The 22,469-nt window shown below is 35.9% G+C and overlaps 1 protein-coding gene and 1 long non-coding RNA gene across 2 annotated transcripts in view; both read right to left on the bottom strand.

Annotated features, from left to right (window-relative positions):
- Positions 1-22,469, bottom strand: part of LOC113515328 (uncharacterized) — a 108,609-nt gene that overhangs the window by 82,126 nt on the left and 4,014 nt on the right. The window contains exons 2-4 of the mRNA XM_052903340.1: positions 12,962-13,109; positions 6,248-6,538; positions 4,461-4,658 (exon numbers count right to left, since the gene is read on the bottom strand). Coding sequence (XP_052759300.1) covers positions 4,461-4,658; positions 6,248-6,538; positions 12,962-13,109 — 637 coding nt within the window. The remainder of the gene's footprint in view (positions 1-4,460; positions 4,659-6,247; positions 6,539-12,961; positions 13,110-22,469) is intronic.
- Positions 15,423-16,768, bottom strand: LOC128202571 (uncharacterized). The gene is made up of 2 exons (XR_008253861.1): positions 16,266-16,768; positions 15,423-15,807 (listed from the first exon to the last, which is right to left on the bottom strand). It is a non-coding gene; the product is annotated as an uncharacterized LOC128202571 (long non-coding RNA).

The raw sequence follows: 22,469 nt of genomic DNA, 5'->3' as shown, positions 1-22,469 counted from the left end.
AATCCTTTCTCTACTATAAAATCTCGATATTCGAAGTCATTTTCTCGAATTACGCATTCTCAGCACAAATCGAGATATAATATACAATCTCGGGTGTAAGAGTACAATATTGCCATTTTTTAAATGTACTACAGTAACTATTTACCATCAAAAAGACTGTGTGCTCGTTTGTCACCTTTATGGTATAAAAAACCTCAGCACAGCACTAGTAGCGTCGCGTGCTCACTGCGCCGGCGCATCGTGATGCGCATATGAGCTCGCTCCCGCCTGCGCTGCGTCGATTTTACCCGGATTTGATGTTTTCGTCGCCGGAACGAGAACGTATTACAATAGCAAATTTAGACAATGTGGGACGGTTTTCGAAACCTCAACTCGGTTAAGTTGACTGTATAGAAACAGGCAGATTAGGTTAAGTCTATTGGGAATTCCATGCTTTTCATTGCATGTCATGTTTTATGCATGAATAATGGACTTACTTGTGAATGAAATTCTATCTATTGGTGGTGTGTCTATCTTGTATGGGACCTGCTGTGAAAGTAGTGAGAAAATAACATCCTGAGAATAATCAATTAAATATAATACGAGTATGTATGTATACATGTTTCTTTTTTACTTTTCGTAATTTTTTGACAGCCAAAGATTTAGTAAAATTAATGATAGTAAAATAAAAAGAAAATTTGATGATGTTTCAAGAGGGGCACTGCTGCCCATCCCTCGACCATTAAGTTCCCTTAGTCGTCTACGACACCCAAGACAATAGAAGGGGTGGTCTATTCTATTCCGAGACCACACGCCCACAAAATACGTCTATACCAAATTGCATAAGCCATTAAGGTAAAAAGTAACAAACAAACTCATTTTCACATTTTTTATATTATTAAGAATATTTATTTTGTCCACGTTAATAAAAAGTGAGGTGTATATTAAAAAATATATATATTTTTAAAAGGAATGAGTGTCGCCAATAAACTGCTAAGTATTTTAGCGATTTTTATAATGGTAACTGTGCAATTTTGATTGTTAAATAAATAAATAACAATCATATAGACCTATCGACGATCCGGAAAAGAAACGTACTCTAAATTAAAAAAAAATTGTCTGATTTTTTTTATTTTTTGCTTTATATATATATATATATATATATATATATATATATATATATATATATATATATATATATATATATATATATATATATATATATATATATATATATATATGGACACTACAACGGTAACACGTGGCGAAGGCTTCTAAGTACCCTATTATGGTTTATAATTGTGTACATACATATTTGTCTTAAAATTACAATATAAAAACTTCCTCGAATATACAGCGAGATTTATAATAAAAATAAATGTATTAATAATATAACCACGCTAATGCGATACTAATCTACAAGGAGCCGAGCTAACGAGCGGACTTGTCAGCGGTTATCGGACATGCGCGCGCGCACGGCACAGCTCGCTGTGCTGCCGCCGAGCTATGCGGAACTGACTGATTGTACGCACGATTGGCATGTACCTACACGCTACCCGCCAGGCTATGAGCTATGGACACGCGGCAGTCTATAATAATACCACATAACAATAAAAAGAAAAACATAAGATCCATTCCAATAAAACAGACTCGGATAAAAACAGCACTTTTTATTTCAAATCAGGATATCCCTACTACGTAATACTGCGGTATGGGGTTCTTCAAAAAGAGTATTATATTAAGGATTTTTCAGGGTTGGCAACGCGCACGTGACACCTCTAGTGTTGCGGTGGGAAAGGGAATGTTGGCAATGGAGTTTGACAGACCCATCGCTAGCAATATGCCCTATTAGGCAGCTTCTAAATTATCCCGATCGGAACTTATACAAAAAGAGTCCAATCTGTAAAGATACCCTTTCAGATAAAAAAAAATCAAATGAGTTTACAATAGATGGAGTTATGAAGTAACAAATATAAAAAAAATAGAGACGAATTGAGAATGTACTATGAAGGTTAATATTTGTACAACATTATTACTAAATGCTAATACCAGAATATCAGTGTTTTGCTCTTTTTAGGGCAAAGCAAAAAGCTGAGTTGTGGCCATTTTGCATTACTGTGGCACACGCGTGAAGAAAAAAATTTTTATTATGCATTCTGATTTTGTTTTTGGTTTTTTTTTTTAAATCTTTTGTACATGTACCTTTTTTTCTTTTTTCACATTGCTTTTGTGTCTTTTGCTGTTTGTGTGCTGTAAGTTATGCAAATAAATTATCTATCTATCTATCTATCTACCTTATCGTGAAGTCTAATGAACCAAAGTACAACAAAAGTATAAAATGTACTATCCTTTATAGTACATTTTATATTTTAAATCCGTATCTTAGTTACGTCGTTCTTATCATAATTTATAAATGTACAATAAAATTGGCAATTTTTCCATTTAAAACATTAGAGGCGTGCGTGCCGTGAGAAACCACACTTCATTATTTGCAATACAACATAATTACAGTGAGCAATGTGTTTTTATTGCCCGCGCCATTTTGTATTTTACGATCGAAAGTTTCTAAGCTGCCAGTTACCATAAAATATTATTAATATATGTATACAAACATATGTAAGGTAAACTTGTCATATAACAAAAAAATATATCTATCACTACGCTAAGTCCTATGCCAGGTAGGCAGAGACGACCAATCGTAACTTCTTGGATACACATCTTGCTTCGTATTCCACACATTATTATTTCACTCATACGTGATTGCAAATAATTTAATTCAATCATTAATTAGAGCAGGAGTTCCTAATCTTTTAAACGCCCACCAAATATCTTTAATTTTATAAACCAGAGGGAGACTTTGTACAAAATTCGATTGCTTGGGTACCTCTGTCCCATTCGTGTTTCAACCGTGAAGCAGTTGTGTTTGCATGGCTGTGTTTCGGTTTGAAGGGTGGGATATGGTGTGAATTTACTGGATACAGAGGAATAACACCTGAGTCCTCAGGAATGGCAACGCATGGGGGGTATCGTGGGCGAAACAGTATACTCTGTTATGTGCATGGTACTGCTCATGTCTATAGGCGACGGTTACCACTTTCCATCAGGTGGGCCGTCAGCTTGTTTGCCATTCTAAGTTGTATAAAAAAAAAACAAATCAAAAACACTATAATTTAAATAAGAACTAATGCTTTTATTAGAAATATTTTAAAAGTATAACACTTTATAGTTTTCCTTTAATTTTTTATGTGAAAAATGAAATTGTTTCACTGTATAAATAATTTCATGGAACCCTTCGCGTAACTTTTTTACAGAATCCCTAGGGTCCGCGGAACCCACTATAGGAATCTATTTCTAATAGATTTAAATTTCTAGAAAATTCACATCTCCCCTCTTAAGGAGAGGAGGTGGCAAACTAACCCCCGGCAGAAGCACAGTCGGCCCGGGTTCAGGGCCCCAGGGAGAGAAACCGGCGTACAATGCGGGCAGTATCTAAGAGCACCGCTTTCTGTATCTTTCCCGGGAGTGAGCCGCCTCGGAATCCCAACCGCCTGAGATGTTGTTCCAGACTGGTTGGGATAAGACCGTTCCCCGACAAAACGATTGGAATGATTTCGGTGGACGTCACCCCCCACATTTCGGTCACCTCGATTTTAATTATTGTTATTATAAATTTTGTTTATGTTGGACCATAAAACAGTAATATTGCAATACTGTCAAAGTAACCCCTCAGAATCGACCCTAATATCTTACTAGTTTATTTACTGTATTTTAAACAAATCTGTGCAACCCGGCATGATTAAGTTCTACAACCACGGCGTGGTTGTAGCTATGTGTCGACGACCGCAAATCCATGTCTAATTATGAGGTATGAAGGGTACAGGTATTTTTGTTTATAGGTAAATTAGAAAAAAAATAACGATGAGCTTAAACTGCTTACAAGTAAAGGTCAAGACGGTCACGCGCGGTCAGTTAGGATACGATCACATTTTAATCATTTATACTTAATTTAAATTAACGAAATAAAAAACCTGGTTAATTGCTTGAGAATTTTTATAAACAAATAATGAACAGTGTTGTTTGTTTATGATTAATAAATGTGTTTTATTTCCCATGACTTTTATGTTTATATGAGATGATAAAAGAAGATGGCAACACTGCATAAAAGATTGGAGTGCCGAGGTTTAAGTGGGGTATCATTGAACCAATAAGATATCGGTAAAAACGCTGAATAAAATGTAAATTCCTGAAAAGATTTCTATGTATAGAATCTCATTAAAATCCTTATAACATCCGAGACACATTGACTATAATTTTTTTTAATAGTTCGTTGTTTTTTTTTAATTTGCAGAGCAAATATTGTTTGTTTTTTTCTTTTTCCGTCAGGGGATACCATCATAAACATGCTGGCAGGTGCCGGGTAAGCTAAGGTTGCTTATATATATAATATCTAGATCTAGCTTCTTAATGCTATTTCCACATACCGTAGTGGCGTGGTGAGCGGGCAGAAGCACGACTGGCGCGTGGTGCCTCCTCGGCTTGCGTACACCGGGCCGCCGGCGGCCGCCCGTCGTGGCCGTGGTCAGCACGCTGTGGTGGCGGCCCAGCCAGTGCGTCACCAACTTCTCCTTGCTATTCGCGCTGCCGTACTCCGGGCCTGAAGGCGACGTGTCCGTGCTATCCTACAGTGTACAATGATATAAGCATTGGTTAGATAATTATTGTAACAGCCACGTTTCTAAGAGATAAAAGGTAATGATTGCTGTTTAAATTTTCGTTGGCAGTTTAATAAAATAAAGCGGAAATCGAGACAAGGGCATATCTATATCGGATCTGATTAAAATTTAATTCTTTTCCAGTCTTTTATAAATGCTACAATTACACAAAATGCCTTGCTCTTAAATTAAAAAACCTATCCTGTATTATGGAAACCAGACTATGAATACCAAAGGGTTTATGTCTTTAAATTATTCTAGAACACCCAAAACTAGGTCAGTTTAAAAAAAATAATTTAAACCTAAGTAAGGATCAAACAGGAAACTTCATATAACTAAAATGATCAAATCTGAATAGAATATTTCCATATTTGTAAATATAGTGTGCAAGAGACGAGTTATAATATACAGTAACTAAAGCAAACGACGTATAGGAATGTGAACTTTGGCGCTTGCCTATCTCTACCGACCCCAAAGGGACATGGCGTGAAGATAGACAATAGCGTTAATTTTCACATACGACGAACAACTGAAGGTCAACGATTGAATCAATTCGGATTCACTACAAAATCGATTGTTCACGAACAATTGTTGGAAAGCCACGCATTGTGCACGAGCCGGTGACTAGTAAGCAATATTCTCAACTGTTATAACACAATGGTTATTATTATGTTTGTGATATCTATTGTACTCGCACGGGGACATGGGGTCAAGTTGTCATAGGACGATAACCTGAAGAAAAACAATAGACTCCAGGCAAAAAACTTAATTGTTATACCTGATTAGTCGAGTAGTATCTAGGAAGGAGATACTAGGTTTGCATGAAATGTAATAAGCTTTTCTTCAACTATTAAACATAGTGAACAAGATTTCGGCTAACTATATAGGTAATTGGCGATTATAACTCTGAAAATTACATGTATTACAGAATAAAAAATTACATACATGGCCATCATAATCATGAAAACTCAATAATGTCTCCACTACAGGTTGTAATTCTCGAAAGAATTGTTAGTAATGCGGTCTCTCAATCCCATCGCTAGCAATACATCCTATCAGGTTGACCTCCACGTGATTCCTTCTGGAAACCATCGTGCTGAATTCCAGGTGAAATCATCACAATGGGCTAACTGACCTGCCTTTTCATTCTCACCTATCATCCCTCACTGGTGCCCCGCCAGCGTATACCGTTAGCGCAGGCGGGGTTACCGTTCTATTATCAGCCATTAAAAAAGAAATGTCGTAGGTCTCTCTCCTTGTAAGATGATTGACTATGATCTTTTTTTGCCATTTGATATTCGTCAAATGATTTAAACTAAGTTTTCTCCTCCCCTTGTGTGTATTGTAGTTTTTCCCTCAGTCGCCTGTTATGACATCCTAGAAATGACAGTGTATTCTGTCCATATCTATCTACAGTACTATTTAAGTTTACAGATGATGGTTACCACTTACCATCAGGTGAGAAGTCAGCTTATTGGCCAGTCCAAGTCATATAACAAAGCAAGCAATAAATTTCTTGTTAGGTTTTTTTTATTACACCAGTAAATGAAACCTACCTTCTTTTTCTTTAACGTCTCCCCCTGCAGCTTCACCTCTAAATCCTTACATAGCTCCTGACTCCTCAGCTTCTCATCGTGCACCCTCTTTTCATCCACATGTATCACATATGGTTGAGTCTTGAATGTTGGATCAAACTGGTTGTGGTCAAACGCTTGCTTCGGCCGGAAGCAGGGGCAAATACGTTTGGAGAGATGATAGATGCTGACGATGCACACCAGGCAGTGGACGCTGGCTATGATGAGCAGGGCGATGTTTGTAAGAACAGGCGTCCACGCTTCCATTTCATCCTGACAACAAAGTATATATTATAAAACTTATTTTTATGTTACACAATCATAACAATAATTCCCGTGTGGTCCCGGCATAGAATGGGCCACCCCTTTCTTTCCCGTGGGCGTTATAAAAGGCGAATAAGAGAACTTAATAGTCGAGCGAAGGGCAGCAGTGTCCCTCTTAAAACATCACCAAAGCCTAACTGCGGTTGTTAATTCTGTGCCAGCAATATAACATACCCTGAGCAAAATTCGATTAACATGCATTTTGGAGACTCCACTGCACAATTTATTTGTATATTGTAACTAGATTTGTTGCAGGTCCATGTTGTTTTTTTTTTTTTATAAAATTAATTTTAATTACTATAAATTAAAATATCAATCTGAAATACTCGTATATAAAACGCCTACAGAGCAGATGTCGAAGAAGTACTCAATGGCGGCGAGTGTTCATCGGCCACGTTTGACCTCTCGCCACGCCGTGGGAACCGAATCGTGACTCACTGCCGCACTTTTGGTTAATCCGCCAATTAATCTAATTATAATATCACAAATCGCTTTTTTCTTTATTTATAACAACAAGAATTTAATTAATATAGACGCTTGAAAATCTTCGAAAAATAAAAGTAAACAAAACAATCGGAAAACAGTTGGGAAAAGTGGCAAATACGTACTAAAAGAACTTCTTTTAAGGATTTTTTATTAGCAAATGTACACGTTGAAACTATCGTAATGTTTAAAAAGCAACACTTTAACCAAAATATGCTCGCCACCTTACCCGCAAAACCGAAAATGTACGTTTATACGCCATAGAATTATCCTACTTTTATAAATGCGAAAGTTCGTAAATATAAATGAATGTTTGTTACCCTTTCAAAAACTACGAAACAAATTTATGTTACTAGTAGAAATTGTTTTGTCAAATTCCTTTATCAGTTACAGTTTGTTTTTTAATGTTGAATAGGTTTCGCCATGAGAATAGCGATATAAATAAAAAACTAACAGACTTGAATTTTGATAAAATTATTATAGTAGGACCTACAGGAGAGTGAATGAATTATTTTGCTTGTAAAACAATTGTCAAAATCGCTTCAGCATTAATAGAGATCTCAAATTATGTGCACACGAATCTACTACTGTTCTTACAAATGCGCAAGTTTGTGAGGATAGATCTTTTTTTTATACAACTTAGAATGGCAAACAAGCTGACGGCCCACCTGATAGAAAGTGGTAACCGTCGCCTATAGACATGAGCAGTACCATGGACATAACAGAGTATACCGTTTCGCCCATGATACCTCCCCATGCGTTGCCATTCCTGAGGACTCGGGTGTTATTCCTCTGTACCCAGTAAATTCGCGCAATATCCCACCCTCAAACCGAAACACAGCCATGCAAGCACAACTGCTTCACGGTTGAAACACGAATAGGACAGAAGTACCCAAGCAATCGACTTTTGTACAAAGTCTCTCTCTTCAGTCGTACACTCTTAACTTGGTCGTGGTTTTCATGATTATAGTGAATTGTCGATAAGGCTCTTCTTCACGATTGAGGTCCTCGCAATGTGTTTCCATCTATTTCCGCTCACAGCCGAGCGAGAGCATTCCACAATAGAATACTGGAGATGGATGGATACTTATTAATCTTTCACGCAAAAACTTCTGAACGGATTTAAAGGAAAATTGGTGCACAGATAGGGTATATCCTACATTAACACATTTACAGAGGAATAACACCTGAGTCCTCAAGAATGGCAACGCATGGGCGGTATCATGAGCGAAACAGTGTACTCTGTTATGTCCATGGTACTGCTCATGTCTATAGGCGACGGTTACCACTTTACATCAGGTGAACCGTCAGCTTGTTTGCCATTCTAAGTTGTATGAAAAAAAAAAATATTACTTTATATACTGATTCATGCAGTTAAAACCGCGGGAAACAGCTAGTAACACATACATTCAAATTGATAACCTCCAGTTTTTTAAGTCGGCTCAAAATTACTGAAATGAAACTGTTAATTTATCTAATAATTTAGTGATATATTTCAACAAAACAAAATGTTGGTAAAAATTAATTACACCGCGTCCATAGCGCAGTAATTTACTGTAAATCCGTGAGTGTTGCGGTGTCTGTGTATCATTAGAGCTAATCGTCGGATGATCGTAAAAACCTTGACCGCACATCGTCGTGCATACCGCGAGACACACGCAGAGCGAGTACCTACGTACTGGAATAACGACCAAATAACTCACGAAATTACTTGCAAATTACAGTGTTTATTATTTTAACTATTAACTACTGTACTTATGTTTTTTTACACAACTTAGAATGGCAAACAAGCTGACGGCCCACCTGATGGAAAGTGGTAACCGTCGCCTATAGACGTGAGCAGTACCATGGACATAACAGAGTATACTGTTTCGCCCATGATACCCCCCATGCGTTGCCATTTCTAAGAACTCAGGTGTTACTCCTCTGTATCCTATAAATTCACTGTCATATCCCACCCTTCAAACCAAAATACAGCTATGCAAACACAACTGCTTCACAGTAGAAACACGAATGGGACAGAGGTACCCAAGCAAAGGACTTTCGTACAAAGTTTCCCTCTGGTGTACACCATGTACACTTATCTCTGTGTTTACAAGTATATATGTCTTCATACTAAGTCCGTTGCAAGGTAAGCAGAGTGAACTAAGTACCAAAAGCTCCTATCCCTACATATATCTCTTCTTTCAACAATTCTCATAACACGCCATATTATTAGGCTGCATGATCTACAAAATCCTTTACTAACAACGTTATAGTACTGTAGTAAATCAACACAAATGATTTTTATAAAACTAGAAATCAATATTGGTATCTATTGAGCGATCGTTTAACATAGCCATGCTCATATTTCACTGTCGTTTATCAAAAAAAATAAATAAAAAATTATTAGAACTCAAAGAAATCACCTATTTACATATCATTGGACAGTTGACCGGTTCAGTGGGACACATAACTGTGCAATATTGGTCTCCATTCTAATTTTGTTTTGCTAAAATTGTTGCCATAACGCTAATTCCAATGACACCTACAATCTACAATATATAAATAAAAATTATTATCTATATATATATATATATATATATATATATATATATATATATATATATATATAATATGTTGCTAAGCTCAGCTATGTTTACTAAATATTCGTTAAAGTTCGCGACAGATTCTTACGCAGAGAAAATTACCAATTCCGAAAAATTTTTCCAATTTTTATTTTGGTTTATATAAATTTAGGTAAACTAATTACTAATAACAATAACATATATTTGAAACAGTTGCATAGTAAAATACAAAAGCGTCTGCCTATATGGAAAGCAGACATAAAGGGAAAGAAATGCACAAATAGATTCTACCCTCAACTCCGATCTGATCCGAATTCCGAGTTGCTGCCCATCCCTCGCCCTCCCTTAGTCGTCTCTTAAGACACCCACGGAAAGGAAGGTGTAGCCTATTCTATGCCGGGACCACACGACTAGAATTATTTCGTATATACAATCAAGTAATACAACCGTTTTTTGCTGTCAGAAAAAAATGTTTTGCAAAATTATTGAGCCTGCATCAGAGGTCACACATATCGTGACTTTTATTGCTTATTTTTTTCTATAACCGTCTGATATATACAAGTACATTACACTATGGCATGCAATATGTACTCTGTACATAACGCACATGTAGTTCATGGTAACACTGTTGTTTTACCACCACAATTACAACATTGTCTAATTTGATTAGGCATTCATACGTTGTCAAATATGACGCCGGACGCGACCTTCGACTGTCGATATAGGTATTTGTAGAATGTGTTTTTTTAATGGGTGATAATGGAATGGTAACCCCGCCCGCGCTATCGGTATACACCGGCGGGGCACCAGTGAGAGATGACAGGTGAGGATGAAGCAAGTCAGATAGCCCACCGTGACGAATTCAAATTAGGCGACTCGTTTTTTACCAGTGTTCTATATACTTACGCACACACTTTATCTTAACGTATCTATATTTAATTACTTAATAAATAAAATGAGTGTTTACGTATCAAAAAGGTGCAAAAATTATAAGACAAAATAAATATAGAAGTTATAAAGTAATCGCTCATAACTATTTATCACGCAAAATTGTATGAAATAGTTGACCAGTTTTTCTCGAAGCATTTGTATGGAGAGACTATCTATATAATCTAAGGTTTATTACTAGCAATGAGGAACTAACTACCCTTAGAGTTACGGACATTGACTTTATTTACACGTATTTTAATGAGCTACCAGTGCTTTAATGTAATGCAAGTGACTGCAAATAGCAATCATCAATAGTTATGCAAATTGAGCTTAACTTGGTCAACGAGCTAGTTATTGGTGCATAATAAATCGTTTATACGCGATATTACAAAAATTTTATGGTTGAAAGACGATACTGCGGTCGGATGACGAATATTGAAATAAAGGTTAAGAGGTTATGTCATATTTTAAGTTTATTTGAATGTTTACTCTAAACGCTGTCCATACTCGTAACAATGCTATGCAACGATATTTCCACACTATCGGGCTGAGATAATTCTGACAATAGAATGATGATATTAGTCTTTTATTACAAGATCACCAGAGGTACACTTTGTAGAAAAGTCGGTTGCTTTGGTACCTCTGTCCCACTCGTGTTTCTACCGTGAAGCAGTTGTGTTTGCATGGCTGTGTTTTGGTTTGAATCGTGAAATATGGTAGTGAATTTACAGGGTACAGAAGAATAACATGTTAGTCCTCTGGAATGGCAACGCATGGGGGTTATCATGGGCGAAATAGTATACACTGTTATGTCTATGCTACTATTCATGTCTATGGGCAATCGTTACTACTTTCCAACATGCGGGCCGTCAACTTGTTTGCCATTCTAAGTTGCATAAAAAAAATCATAACTTTCATGATTACAAATAAAATGTCTATGCTTAATAAAGAATAGGCGTATTGATAGATAGATAAATAAGACATTTTTAGAGCACCGAGTGTCAAAAACGTGTCAACATTTAGTTAACTAAATTGACAAATAGCTGTCTAAATTTGACATATATTTTTTAAAGGCGCCATTTTTCGCAATGTTGCAAGTAATTGCAATAATAATTTCCCATATCAGGTCCATTTCTTAAATTATAATTGATTTTTTTCTGATATAATATAAAATATGGCAATGTACGTATTTCTTACAAATTAATATGCATGTAATTAAAAAGGCGACCACTTCAAAAGAGTTGAAAACACAAATTTATTTTACATCCATACTTGGATATAAATCAGAGTAATCACAAAAAAATAAGTATCTTTACAAATATTTATGCTCTGTTTACCTTTTTTTTTTTAATATATTCTTAATAATTTCGTTTCGTTTTTATTCTTCAGTTTAACCTTACAATGTAATTTCCTTAAAAGTAATGTAATTGAAATATATGGGATATTGAGTAGTAAATCTAAATTATAGTAACCCTATTTACGAACACATGGATAAAAAAGTTGACCAGTTTTTGGAGAAGCAATTGTATTGTGATACTTTATCTGTCATACTTTATCTATCATAATCTAAGTATAGTCTATGGTCCACGTTCACTTGTCATTGCCGTATTCAATGATGAACGCTATACATTTTTCAAATAATAATTTATTAGAGATGCTCACAAAGATGGATCGACAGAGTGTGTTGAGTAACATTTTAAATCTTTCGAGTTTGATGATTGATTCATGGCCAGATGATGGACAACTTACAACTGAGGGAGGCGGCAATAAAACATCCAGAGCGAGCTAACATAAGAAATATTGGGAAATAAAACTGGCCTAATTGAAAATCGAACACGAGACCTCGATCACACAAATCAACGTATTTAACAATGATCGTTAAATAATTCAAGTATGGAACCCAAAAACTAATTTTCTTATGTTTCCAAGATTTCTTCTTGAATGTTCTTTCCTTGCTTCTTTAATTTTTTTCTTTAATGTACAGTATGTATATATACATGAAATGTATATTCGTCTAATAAATAATAAGTAAATTTACGTTTACGTTTTGAAGTATGAATGGGGTGAATAGCTACTCATGTAATTGTAAATCAAATTTGATCATTACAATCAAAGTCGAGAATTGGGCAGTAGCGTCTCTCTTAAAAGACCACTAAAAGCCTAACTGCGGTTGCCAACCTGCTTGTCAAACGTGGCAACTGTTGGTAAAACCCCCCCAATAGGTGGAGGCCTATGTTCAGCAGTGGACAGTTAATGATGATTATGATGACGATGAGGAATCATAGTTTGGAGTATCTGTAAGTTTCTATACAGATTAGATACGAACTTTGCTAATGTAGAATTTCCTATATATTTGTTTAGTGAGAGCCTTATTGTAATAGTGCGTGAGTACCTCGAAACTGGCGAGCGTGGCGGGCGGTGTGGACGGCGCCCGCATGGAGTCTCGCTGGAGGCCGGTGGCGGCCAGCACCGCGGCACTGTTGCCGCACGCGAGGCACAGCAGCGATAGCGCCAGGAACGCCGTCAGCAGTGGGCTGTGCCTGCACACCATAGAACACATGCTTTAAACAGACATGACACCAAATATAGTATAATTGTTTTTTTTTAAGGATGATAATGGAATGGTAATCCCGCCTGCGTTATCGCTATACACTGGCGAGCCACTAGTAAGGTATGATAGGTGAAGATGAAGCAGTTCAGTTAGCCCATCGTGACAAATTCACCAATGAATTAGCCACGATGGTTTCCAGGGGAAACTACGAATAGGACGATCCCTTCCTCTCCCCCAATATATTTGTATTACGTTCTACTACTGTTTTTAGGCGAAAATTAGTAAGGACAGATAGACGTTTGTAACTCTTTTATAATGGGTACTTAATTGGGGGAAAGGGATTGATAGTAATGGAGCTTGAGAATCCCATTGCTAGCAATATACCCATCCAGGTCGACCTCCTCGTGGTTCCCCCTGGAAACTATCATGGTTAATTCCTGATGAATTCATCATGATGGGCTAACGGGCCTGTTTTCATTCTCATCTATCACCCTTCACTGGTGCTCCGCCAGCGTATCCCGTTAGCGCAGGCGGGGTGGGTTACCATACCAATTTCACCCATAAAACAAAAATGAGTACTTAGTTTTTTATACTTAATTTAATTTTTATCTTATACTTAATCTATGATAGCTCTCTTATATGAAGGGGAAGGCATTGTTAGTAATGCGGACTACCAGTTCCATTGCTAGAAATATACCCTGTCAAGTAGATCTCCACGTGGTCCTCCCTGGAAACCGTCGTGCTGAATTCCAGGTGCCCTTTCATTCTCGCCTATCATCCCTCACTGGTGCCCCGGCATCGTATCCCGATAACGCAGACGGGGTTACCATTCCGTTTTCATCCATTAAAAAAAAAACAAAAAAATCCCATGAAAAACATAATGGCAGGTAAGTAGAATTTCATTTTTTTTATACAACTTACAATGGCAAACAATCTAACGGCCCACCTGATGAAAAGTGGTAACCGTCGCTCAAAGACATGAGCAGTACCATGTACATAACAGAGTATGCTGTTTCGCCCATGATACCCCCCATGCGTTGCCATTCCTGAGGACTCAGACGTTATTCCTCTGTGCCCTGTAAATTCACGCCATATCCCACCCTTCAAACCGAAACACAGCCATGCAAACACAACTGCTTTACGGTTAAAACACGAATAGGACAGAGGTACCCAAGCAACGACTTTTGTACAAAGCCTCCCTACTACGCAAGAGATCCACGAGCTGTAATCGTTAATCCGATATTTTAATTTAAAGATATCGATCATCGATCATCACCTAGCACTTAGTGAACTTTCACCACGACACCACGGCACCGCATCACATAATTACGACGTTATCTTAATTATTATTATTACTCGGCCATAAATCGATGCTAACGACGCGCACGTCACGCGTTCAAATAATAAAATTGGTAAAAGTTCATTGACTCAACAACAAACTAGTTGTTAGAAGGAAAGCGCAAGTGAATTCTTGGACTGGATTCTCTTATAAGGTTGTTGTTGTTGTTCTAATCATATCAGGAAAACATTTCTTCATATTGTTGTTATGAGAATGCATCGATATTAATGGATAAATAATGTAGTTGTGGAACGCACTCTTTGTTTGTACTCTAGTGTCTATGACGGAGTAGTAGAAAATGGCGCGAATCTGTGGCTAAATATTTTTTTACAAAATGAATAGTTTTCTATATCGATTTAATTTTTTTTTTAATGATTATATTATTATTGTAATTAATATAAAGTCCATGTTTGTAATATAGTTTTCGGCGGATGGTTTCTGGCCAAAGTCTAATAAATAAAAAAAAATTGTCTATGACGTATGATCTCCTCTCTATGATTATTGAGTCTCTATACATGTATGAATATTTTATCAATGTATGGAACGCGAGGGCGGAAATTTTAAATTCATGTTATTTGTTGCTTCTTCTAGTTTCTTTTACTTATTTCTCCAATTTAAGCCCTTGTGTGTTGTTAGAGGATATGTGCGAGTCAAGCGGAGGCAAGTTAAAAAGAAGAAAAAAAAATACTTCCATATCTGATGAAGAGCCAGATGCTAAGATGAGTATTAAATTTACTCACTCAAAAAGAGGACTGTTTAAAGATCAAAATTACCTATATTCTGACACTACTAAAAATGAATATTTTATCCTGTTGTCTCCTATTGAGGGCAACAATGTAAACTTATTGCAAGTCAATTCTATTCTGAGGACTGTACCTGGTGTATTCTATATTCGTACTATGGGTTCTACTGCATTCAAAATATGTTTTCGATCAATGAAACAGGCTAACGAATTTTTATTAAATAAAGATTTATTAGAGAAACATAAACTTCAGGCTAGGATACCCAATAATCAGCTGGAATCTCAGGGAGTTATAAGAGCTCCTACTGAAATATCTGAGGAAGATCTCTTAAATAACTTAAAATCTACTGTAGATGTCATCGGTGTTAAACGTTTCAAAAAAAAGAAAGAAGATGGAAGTTTTCATCCTCTTCCTACAGTTTTAGTAACTTTCCTCTCTACGCAGCGACCTGATCACGTAACGTATGATCATATTTGGCTGGATGTGCGTGAATTCATTAGACCTCTACTCCAATGCTTCACTTGTTACAAATTTGGTCATGGAAGCAGTTCCTGCAGAAGTAAGCAAGTTTGTTCCATATGTGCCGGTGCCCATGATTATAGATCCTGTATCAACAAAGACAATCCTAAATGTGTTGTAATGGACAACATGTAGCAGTATCTAATAGCTGTCCCACTAAATCGATGAAATTGTCTCAAATCAAAGATAAAATTCTAGGCAAAACATCTTATGCATCAGTGACTTCAAAATCGGTTAACTCTGTAATTAATTCAAGTACCCCTGTGTCTATTAACAGCCCAACGCAAAATAAATCTCCTCAAAAAAGGGCATTAGTTATTGACATCATTAACTCAGACATTGTACTCAACACAATTACTAAGACTGTTATTGAGCTAGTTAAGAAAGCTCAAACTAATTCTGATACAATTTCATCTAAATTAATTAAGGAAATACTCATATCTAATTTTTCAACATCTTTAAATGAAATTAATATTGTTCATTGAAACTCAAAATGCTTTCTGTCTAAAATATTTCAATTTAAAAACTTTATTTACAACTTTACATCACATTTTGATATCATTTTACTAAATGAAACTTGGCTTGATTCTAACAAAATCTGTAAATTGTCTGGTTATACTATATTAAGTAGATTGCAGATAGGTCATTGTAAATTTCCTGCACATTTGCAACGTATTAATTTATTGGATAATTCTATCTGTAAATACTGCCAAAACATTTTTTCTAATTTGGATCATATTTTTTTTTGTTTGTCCTAAATTCTCACTTCAACGGTTACTTTTTATTTGTCAATGTCAAGATTTAATAAAATGTCAAAATATTCCTACTTCAGTGCAGGATCTACTAAAACATACCATTTTGTACCAAGAAATTTTTCATCAATTGGTGAAATTTAAATATGTAATTGTAACTTATACTTTTCTACTTAACTTACTTTCTTAGTATATTATAATTAATTTATAACTATAATAATTTTTGTAATTTGTCTTGTAATTTTATATTGTTACTTTGTAATTGTTACTTTTTGGCTGATGGCTTTCGCCAAAGTCACAATAAATGAAAAAAAAAAATCTCTATGATTAAGCTGACATTATTTTGTGGTGACATCTGCCATACGAAAATATTCCAAAAGTGTGTTCTATTATATTTTGTTTAGCGTGTTATTGGTTTGGTTATATTAATATAAATAGTTAAAGTATTAAAATATAAATTAGCTCAAAATATACTGTGGGTATCACGCCTTCATAAAATATTTCTCTATGATTAAAAAAAAAAAAAAATATGTCACTTTTGAAATTCTGTGAAGATATAATAAAACTGATTTATATAAACAAACTATTTTACTACAAAACAATAATAACAACAGTTCAAATGACTAGTTAGAAACACTTGTCACATTTTTTTTTGGTATAACACTAAGTTACTTAAAAAAAATAATGTTCTAAAAAATAAATAGGTACCAAAATTATTATTGTATTGATTTTCCAAATTTTATAGCCTATAGTCAATTCTTTGATTATATTTATTTTAAACAATCTTAATGCATAGATGTGTATTCTTATTTCTGGGATGCCCCACGGTGCTGTTCATGTCTGTGGGGGCGATTACAACTGTTTATAAAGAGGGGAAAAAGGGATCGTTAGTAATGGAGAGGTTATTCCCCATTGCTATCAATATACAGTATCAAGAAACTCCAAGCGGTTCCCCCTGAAAACCATCGTGACAAATTTATCGTTGAATTCGGCATTCTCACCTATCATCCCTCACTGGTGCCTCGCCAGTGTATACCGTTAGCGCAGGCGGGGTTACCATTCCGTTATCGTCCATTAAATATAAAACTGTCCGTAAGATCTGTCGTCAGCTCGTTTACTACTAAAATTCGCATAAAAAAATTAAGGTGCACCATTACTCAGAAATAATTATACTGAAGTATAACCATTGTATAATCACACTCTGAGATCAATTGAAAAATCACTAACTTTTTTTCAATTCCTAAATTTGCCTAGTATATTGAATGCTTAGCTTAAGCTTAGATTATATAGAAAGAAATATCAAAACTCATTTTATTTGTTAAATAATTAAATATTGATATCTCAAGATAGGGGGGGAAGAGATTGTTAGTAATGGAGACTGAGAATCCCATTGCTAGCAATATACCCAACCAAGTCGACCTCCTCGCGGTTCTCCCTGGAAACTATCATGGTTAATTCCTGATGAATTCATCATGATGGGCTAACTGGCTCCTCTCCCTCTCTCCCTGTGCTCCGCCAGCGTATCCCGTTAGCGCAAGCAGGGCTACCATACCATGTTCATCCATCAAAAAAAAAGATATGTCAAGATACATTGTGTGCGTAAGTATTTATGTAGAACATTAATAAAAAAAGAGTCAACAAATTTTAAAATTAGCTAACAAGTTAATCCGTTTTTGAGGTTCGATGCTCTATTTATATAATTTAAGGTTTTTTTTTAATGGATGATAATGGAATGGTAACCCCACCTGCGCTATCGGTATACACATGCGGGGCACCAGTGAAGGATGATAAGTGAGGATGAAGCAGGTCGGTTAGCCCACCGTGACGAATCTCGCAATAAATCAATCACGATGGTTTCGAGGGGGAACCACGAGGAGGTCGACCTGACAGGGTATATTGCTAGTAATGGGGCTACTAATCCCCATTACTAACAATCCCTTCTCCCCCCCTATAATTTAAGATTATGATAACATTTTAGGAAAGCATATTAGGAAACTGTTACGCTCCTCTAGTCGATTAAATAAGTCAGATATATTTCACAAAAACTATATAAATATTAGCTGACTAATTTAGCCGGTAAACGTTGTTTTACTACTTATTGCAAAATATAAAAATCGCAATTAAAATACAAGGGTTGATCGTAAAACGATGAAAATTTAAAGTTGATTGTATTTTTGAATGCTAAATCATAATAAAATAAAAATGGAAAAATTTGTCAAAAAAATAAAATTTTGGGGAGAGTCACCCTTATCATTGACAGGTATGAAAAATAGATGTTGGCCGATTCTCAGGCCTACCCAATATGCACACAAAATTTCATAAAAATCGGTAAAGCCGTTTCGGAGGAGTTTGGTAACAAACACCGCGACACGAGAATTTTATATATAAGATATAATCTTGAATACTTCTTTTTAAAAAATAATAAACATATCAAAATGTAAGTTCAACATTAGTACAATTTTAATTGTAACATACCGCGTCGACTTGCACCGTCATTATTTTCTCTGTCACGTGTCGAACGAGAGTAAACTTTATACTACATTAGTAGAGTTAATAATCTATTAACAGTCCCGTAGAACAGTATCATCACGCTTCGAGAAGCGGGTGAAAGCATCACATAAGATGCACTACTTAAAGCGGCCGCGGAGGACGCGTTGCCCTACTGTGGATCTGTTTTTATACTTGGCATATTTAGTAAACACATTTGGCACGTCTTTTTAACCAAATAACAGTATCTTATTAATATAATAAAATTGTATGTCATCATCTTGACTTAAAAAGAAGATCTTCAATTCGGTTATACTTTTTTATGTTAGTTACTACATAACTCCGTCAGTTGGGAAACTATTTTTTTATTTATTTAAAAATATACAAAAGATATACTTACATATTGGTCCCATAGATATCTTATCAAAATCGGTTATATAGTTTAGGTTTTAAACCAAAATAACCGATTTTTCCACAATTAAAGATTTTTTTGTGAAATACAATTTAATTATTTAGTTGACCGCATGAGGTTATTTTTAATCTCTCCCTTATCTTAAACACACGCACGCAAGCACGTGCACGCGCACACACGCACACGCGCACACACTTACACACACACATACATATATACATGTGCATGTAAACCGTATTTATTTATACTCCACGTACCTACCTTTTACTTTTGAATAATCACTACTTTATTGAGGGGATCCTCATGTCTAAGATACGGCTAAGGCCTACAGCTTAGACTCCAGATTTCTCACAAATTACAATACTCATATTGGAATGTAAAAATAAATGACCTGTACACATACTGTAATTTATGGAGATGAAATAAACTCCATTCGGAACAGTATTCGGAATAGAGATGAACATGGTCTTAGTACATTTTATGGCAACCAATTAATATGTTCCGGTCCCGTCGGCAAGCAAACACTGATGATTCAATTAATATATAAATGTGAAAGTTTGTAAATACGCTTTGACTGTAGCTACTCAATCACGCTCCAACGGCCGAATGGATTTCAATGTAATTCCGTTCATACTCGTAGCAATAGTTTGATCGTAGTACACGCGCTCTATTGATAATAGTCTACAATTAACAGGCCTCTGACTTGCCAGTTGCCAGTATTGGCCGATACCGTTTGTTTCGACGTGTCTAGGTAGCTCTTCTTCCGCGTTGCATGCTCACAACTCGCTCACTCGACCGGAACGTGAATGGGTATTGTTAAAGTGAACTGCAGTTATCTCTCGATTTATTCTATCAGTCTATCTTTACGCCAAGCCTCTTACGAAGCCTCCCATATATATATCTCTTACTTCATCCACTTTCATATCTTGCTTTATGCATACACTTAAGTTTTTTTTATTGTAAAGCTACAATCCAGATAAATTTTACCAGAGGGAGACTTTGTACAAAAGTCGATTGCTTCGGTACCTCTGTCCCATTCATGTTTCAACCGTAAAACAGATGTGTTTGCATGGCTGTGTTTCGGTTTGAAGGGTGGGATATGACAGTGAATTTGCAGGATACAGAGGAATAACACCTGAGTCCTAAGGAATGGCAACGAATGAGGGGTATCATGGGCGAAACAGCATATTCTGTTACGTCCATGGTACTGCTCATGTTTATAGGCGACGGTTACCACTTTCCATCAGGTGAGCCGTCAGCTTGTTTGACATTCTAAGTTATATAAAAAAATCAACATATATATATATTAAAAATGTCGAACACTTGTCAACAATAAAAATAGAAAGGTCACTGTCAAATCATGGACAATTGATAACAGCTGCATTGTAATGTAAATGTATATTGTTAAGTCAATCACACCAATAACTTAGTCCTCAAGCCTATAACACACTGTGTTACCTATAACATAGTATGTTATTAGCTATGAAATGAAATGAAATTTATTTGCTAGAAACATTGTAGAAAAGGTGTTGCATTTGTGAAGTTCATAAGATGTCCATTATGTTTCGCCACATCAAATGGCGTGCAAATATTAATTATTGAATTTATCCATTGGCTATTTTAGCTAGCTCGTCGCCTATAACGAATATCTGGGGCACAAGTCAAAACAACCAAATCCAAACCAATTTAGAAAAAATACTTTTACAAATTAGCTCTACTGAGAATCGAACTCAGGATCTCATTACAAGCACGCTGCTTGTAGCCTACGTATCTTTGTCAACATTTCATCCGACTTTCTCGCACACAACCGTACTAAAGTTATTCAGTTATGCAAAAACCAAATATTATTATATTTTCCATGTCACCTCAATTTGTTAACCTCACTCGAGTATTCAATTATCTCGGACACTAAAACCAGTACTGAGTTAGCTATGCTAATCAATATGCAACGCAATGAATGATTATTTATCCTTTTTAATTCATTTGTTTCTTGTATTTATCTAGTGTCTGTTTGGGTGGCACACTTTTCTCTTTTTTGGTTTGGCTTTTTTAATTTGGCTTCAATCAACAGACGTCATCATACGCCACGGTGGTGACAGGTGTCGGACGGCACGTTGCGTATAGTAAGTAACCACAAGACGGGTGCATCGCTAGGCGACGCGTGCGCACGGCGCGGAACGCAACATATCACACACCGGCTCGCTCCGGTGCGCCTGCGCATTCCGAGGAAGTAAAACGGACGGACCGGCATGGGAAATATGGATTATTAACGGTTGGTAGTAAAGTAGTTGTTTTAGATACATATGATGGCTTATACTCTCTTATCCTTCTTCTTCTTCTTCCTACCCTTATCCCAATTATTATATGGGGTGGGAGTAATATGTTTTCTATCCATATTATAAGATAAGATATAAAGATATTTTTATAGATAGATAGATAGATACTCTTTATTGTTTCCTCCAAAAGATTACAATAGTAAACTTATTATAAATATAAATAATTACAAGAAATAATCACAATGAGAAAACAATGGGCGACCTTATCGCTATGAGCGATCTCTTCCAGGCAACCTTTGAATGGAGGGGAATAATTTTTAATTAAATATTACAAAAAGATTTGGCTTAGTTTTACGACCGGCCGCCTGCCTGACGTCAACCCTCTTTGGGGCATAGTATTTTAATATTATTTATTATTTAGAGTCTAATCTTTAGACACATATCATTTTACGCGTAGCAATACTATGGTTACTGCTGGTTATGGTTTGCTAATTTTCTTAATTGTTTAAAGTTTTCCCATAAATTTAAAACCGTCGTCTAGTGAAATGTTCATATCAAATTCCTATACGCCACATCGTTCACGAGAGTGGACCGAAGCGATATAAATTTATCTATTAGTATAATTACCAACCTGCTGCATAATTTCCGCGTTATCGCTAATTTTATTTTGCGATCTCGTTTCTCATTTCGTATTCTTGTTGCTCTTTTAACATTTACATAACGACATAAAACATGTTTCGCTTACATTTTACATGTTCATTACGAAACTGTCCACTTGCAAGCGAATCTGCGGCTGCAGAGAAAGCCGCATTCTGAAGCTG

The sequence above is a fragment of the Galleria mellonella genome, unplaced genomic scaffold, assembly GCF_026898425.1.
Source record: "Galleria mellonella isolate WM207_F2 unplaced genomic scaffold, CSIRO_AGI_GalMel_v1 utg139, whole genome shotgun sequence".
In the NCBI taxonomy this organism is placed as follows: domain Eukaryota; kingdom Metazoa; phylum Arthropoda; class Insecta; order Lepidoptera; family Pyralidae; genus Galleria; species Galleria mellonella.
Note: the sequence above shows the minus strand (reverse complement) of the source record. Positions and strands in the feature narration are given on the sequence as shown.